The following is a 5,288-nucleotide window of genomic DNA, read 5'->3' on the forward strand; positions in this document are numbered from 1 at the left end:
AAAGAAAGAAAGAAAGAAAAGAAAGAAAGAAAGGTGTATATATCAATAAAAAGATAATTAATGGCTATGTGTAACAGCTCAGACTTTTATATTGTATATTTATTTTTTTGTGCCAGTCCTGGGGCTTGAACTCAAGGGCCTGTGTGCTGTCCCTGAGGGTTATTTTTTGTTTTATTTCCATAAGACTAGTGATCTATCACTTGAGCCACAGCTCCACTTCTGGCTTTTTTGTAGTTAATTGGAGATAAGGGTCTCATGGATTTTCCTGCTCAGGCTGGATTGTACTGCAGTCTTCAGATCTCAGCCTCCTAAGTAGCTAGGATCCATGTGTGAGCCACTGACATCTGGCCATAGATGAATTTTTAAAAATTATGCTGAACAAAAATTTACCAGACCAAAATGAGGAGTATTTTCTTTGTAATAATACTTATTTAAGTTCCTGAATAGGCAACTTACTTATGGTAACAGATATTAAATTGGTAGTTACTTCTAGAAGGAGGGAAAAGTAGTTATTGATTGGGAAAGATTATAAAAGAACCTTCTAAACTTGTATTATGTCTAAACAAGTGTAGGTAATTAGAATTCATTAAGTGATACATTAAATATTTGTGACTTTTATTACAGAGGAAAGGGAGTAAGCCACTAACAGAATGAAAGAAATAGAGTGGTTATATATTTGTATGCACATATATGTATATATACACATGTATACATATGTATATACACATGTATATATACATACACATACATGTATGTTTGAAACAAAGGAGTTATATCCAGAAAAAACAAAAACCCAAAAGAAAAATGACTGCATACCAATCAGAATGGCAAAAACTTAAAAAGGAGAACTGTGTCAATTAGAGGGTAAGACTGTGGAAAGTCTGAAATCTCAATCTCATTCAATGCAGGAAAGAGTACAAATTGGTTTAATCACTTTGAAGTGACTTTAGATAAACTATCAATGTCTACTAAAGTTAAACTGCTATTCTCCACATTAAATATGAAAATGGCATTAAAAATTACTATTACCAGCATAAGTTATTTTTTTATCTTTCTTAGCTCTAGCTTACTCCTGTAATCCTAACTGCTCAGGAGGCTGAGATCTGAGGATTCCGGTTCAAAGCCAGCCTAGAAAACAATCCAAGAGATTCATCTCCAACTAACCACCCAAAGACTAGCAGTGGGCCTGTGCCTCACCTCTCAGTAGAGTGCCAGCCTTGAGTGAAAAAGGTAAGGACAGCACAAGACCCTGAGAGCAGGCAATACCACCAGCACAAAGAAAAAAATAAATGAACTACTTAAAAATGCTATATAATTCTTTCAGATGTGCTGCTGCCCACCAAAGCCCAAAGGATCCTCTTTCTATCAATAATGGGTCTTGACTGATAACATGAAATGAGACACCCTTGTACCTCTGAATACTTCCCTGCCGTAAGTTCTTCTGGGTAAGCTAGAGAAACCCTGACCAAATGCCAACAGTGTCACCTTCTTGCTGAGGTTCATGTTCTCCATCTTCGCCTTCAGCAGCTTCATCTTGTTCATGGTGATTGAATTTTCAATGATCTGTTGCCCTGAAGGAGAAGGCTCAGCTTCTTCATCCTCATCTGTATACAAGTTATACACAGAACCACCACTGCAAAGGAAATAATTGAGCACTTGATTCAAAAATTTTTATGTGTCATCGCAACTATAGATGCTGTTAAGGATAAAACACTACACCCATTCTGTCAATATAAGTGAAATACATTTCAAACATCTATACTTGAGAAAAATTAAATAGGAATAAATATCACATCATGATCTAGTATTACTGGAAATCTAGTACAGCTGAGCTCCTCTGAATCCAGTTCATCCTAGAAATTGGTGTCACTGGAGCACCCATGATGCCACATACTTAGAGAGGCAAACTTCATTTTCACAAGATGTCAGCCAAGATTATCAGCCAAGACTCATAAATGTACAGCCAACATCACTGGGTGATCAGATTTCCACAAACTAGAATGAAAAAGCATGGCACAGAAGAAAAAAAACGGGAGGGGGAAAAGGTGGGTGCTAGTGGCTCATGCCTGTAATCCCAGCTACTCAGGAGGCTGAGATCTGAGGACTGTGGTTCAAAGCCAGCCCAAGCAGGAAACTCCGTGAGACTCTTATCTCCAATTAACCACCAGAAAAACCAGAAGTGGTGCTGTGGCTCAAGCAGTAGAGCACTCACCTTGAGCTGAAGAGCTGAGGGACAGCGCTCAGGTCCAGAGTTCAAGCCCCACGACCGAAAAAAATAAAATAAAAAAATAAAAAAATTGTATATCCTGAAGGGGCTCTAACAAAAAAAACCAAAAACCAAACAAACAACAACAACAAACTCGCTTAGGTATTATCAGAACATCTTCTGTTCTTAACAGAACAAAAACAATGTTCAAAAAAAGGGGTAACAAAAATCTTTAGGTACCTAGGTGCTGGTGGCTCATGCCTCTAATCCTAGCTACTCAGGAGACTGCGATCTGAGGAAGGAAAGTCTGTGAGACCCTTATCTCTAATAAACCACTCAGAAAAAGCTAGAAGTGGTGCTGTGGCTCAAGTGGCACAGTGCTACCCTTGAGCACAAAGACTCAGAGACAGAACTTAGGCCCTGAGTTCAAGCCCTGGGAAAAAGACTTTCTAGGTATGTTTGGGAATGTAATCACCTACATCACAAATCATAGCACTAAAGACCATGACACCCTTCTTATTAAACCGATTTTAATATTTTAATGACTATCTACTCATACTTTAGAGAAATAAATATCTGGGGCCCCCTCTTCCCTGATCACACTTTCCACATTTTACTCCTCACATTCTGTCCCTCACTACCTTCCCACACAAGTAAGTGAGTTGAAAGCACACAGCCAGCTTTCCTCATCATCCTGTTTTTATACTTTGTATATTTCTTGGTGCATATCCAAAAAAGCCTTGATGAACCAAATACAAATATACTGAAGTTTCAGGACATTTTCAATAATGAAAAATTATAATGGTAAGGGTTTGCATATACACATATACAAACACACAACACATTATGAGAATGATTAAAACTTAAAATAGAGCAGAACAAGAATACATGTTCTTTACCAATTCTAACTTTTATTTACGTATATATTTAAATATAATTGAGCTAGGTAGCCAAAGTGTGAGGGTTAACATTTCCTGTTTTATATAATTGTAAAAATTGGGATCGATTTAGGATGGCCTTAACAGGGCATATTCTAATGTTTGTAAAGTACATACTAGCAACATAAAAAAGTAGAGCAAATAGCGGATAGCTCATTTCTAAACATTATCATTTAGTGGTACTAGGTTTTGAATTTAGTACCTTGCACTCACATTTGTTAGTCAGGCTCTACAATTTTAGCCATTCCCCCAGACTCCTAGTCGTACATCTTAAATGGTGAAAGGGCCATCCCTGGCAGCTCACGCTGTAATTCTACCTACTGAGGGGGCTGAAATCTGAGGATCAAGGATCAATGTGTGTAAGTCTCTTATTGCCAATTAACCACCAAAAAGCTAGAAGTGAAGCCAGGTGCCGGTGGTTCATACATTAATCTTAGCTACCTCAGGAGGCTGAGATTTGAGGATTGCAGTTTGAAGCCAGCCCAGGCAGGAAAACCTGAGACTCTTATCTCCAATAAACTATTCAAAAAAGCAGGAGTGGTGCTATGACTCAAGTGGTAGAGTGTTCACCTTGAGCAAAAGAAGCTCAGGGTCAGCACCAAAGCCCCAGGACCATGAAAAGAGAGAGAGAGAGAGAGAGAGAGAGAGAGAAAGCCAGAAGTAGACTTAGGGCTCAAGTAGTAGAGTGTCAGCCTTGAGTGAAAAAGCTGAGGAGGGACAGCACCCAGGCCTGAAAGATGATTCAAGTGCACTCTATTCTTAGTTACTTGGCAATATTTTATCCTTACTTCTCTGTACACTGTTGCATTTTAACCTTACTTTTACTGAATATTCTTAAGATGTTTCTTTTTTGGGAGGGGGGTCCGGTTGTGGGGCCTGAACTATGGGCTTGGGCGCTGTCCCTCAGCTCTTCAGCTCAAGGCTAGTGCTCTACCACTTGAGCCACAGCGCCATTTCAGGCTTTTTTCTTTTTCCTTATGTGGTGCTGAGGAATCGAACCCAGGGCCTCAGGCATGCAAGGCTAGGGCTCTACCACTGAGCCACCTTCCCAGCCCCCTTAAGATGTTTCTGACTCAATATTACTGTCATTAAAAAACCCTATTCTCCCAAGGAAGATGTGTGTTCAAAAGAACAATCATGATAAATATTTTACTGGATGCATTTTATGGTATAAAAATCACTTTTTTAATTCACCTCATTTTTCAAAGAATAACATATTTTCTTGAGACCAGTTAGAACCTCAACATTTTTCTATATGTAAAAAATGTAATTAGAGGGTGGGGAATGTGGCTTAGTGAGAGAGTGTTTGCTAGCATGCATGAAACCCTGGGTTTGATCCCTCAGTTACCACATACGGAGAAAAAGCCAGAAGTGATGCTGTAGCTAGCCTTGAGCAAAAGAAGTTCAGAGACAATACCCAGGCCCTGAGCTCAAGCCCCAGAACTGGCAAAAAAAAAGTAACTAGACTGAGATAACAGTAATTTATAAACTTCATACAAAAATATTTAAGTGTCTTAATTTATAATATAACTTAAGAAAATGAGATGGCCATTTGGCTCAGGTGGCTCACACTTGTAATCCTACCTACTCAGGAGGCTGAGATCTAGGGATCATGGTTCAAAGCCAGCCTGGGTAAGAAAAAAGGAAGTAGAGCTGTGGCTCAAGTGGCAAGAGTGATAGCTATAAACAGAAAAGCTCAGGGACAGTGCCTAGAACCTGAGTTCAAGCCCCTCCCCTCAAAAAGAATAAGAGATGAACAAATGTGATATTTATTTCCACATAAATGTTACTCATCCCACACCTAAGACTTCACTTGATTTTTGCAGACAAATTATCATTTAAGCCTTATCATCTCTCTTCATCTTTCTTAAACAATAATGTAGCATTATTCACTAAAAATGTGGCTGATGCTACATTTTATATAAAATGAATCAAATTCTTCCTGTTTCTTCTTAAATTGGGAATCATGTATATGGGTGGTATCTGGCCTGTTAACAGGAGACATGTGAGTTAAGAATAGTTTTCACTTTTTTTTTGTCATTCATGGGGCTGAACTCTGGGCCTGGGCACTGTTCCTCTTCAGCTCAAGGCAAGTGTTCTACCACTTGTGCCACAGCGCCACTTCTGGTTTTCTGGTGGTTTAT

The 5,288-nt window shown here is 38.9% G+C and overlaps 1 protein-coding gene across 1 annotated transcript in view; it reads right to left on the reverse strand.

The window, feature by feature from the left end:
- Positions 1-5,288, reverse strand: part of Zfand4 (zinc finger, AN1-type domain 4) — a 73,790-nt gene that overhangs the window by 31,799 nt on the left and 36,703 nt on the right. Inside the window, exon 7 of the mRNA XM_013036192.1 lies at positions 1,486-1,633. Coding sequence (XP_012891646.1) covers positions 1,486-1,633 — 148 coding nt within the window. The remainder of the gene's footprint in view (positions 1-1,485; positions 1,634-5,288) is intronic.

This window comes from Dipodomys ordii, unplaced genomic scaffold (assembly GCF_000151885.1).
Source record: "Dipodomys ordii isolate 6190 unplaced genomic scaffold, Dord_2.0 Scaffold259, whole genome shotgun sequence".
NCBI lineage: Eukaryota > Metazoa > Chordata > Mammalia > Rodentia > Heteromyidae > Dipodomys > Dipodomys ordii.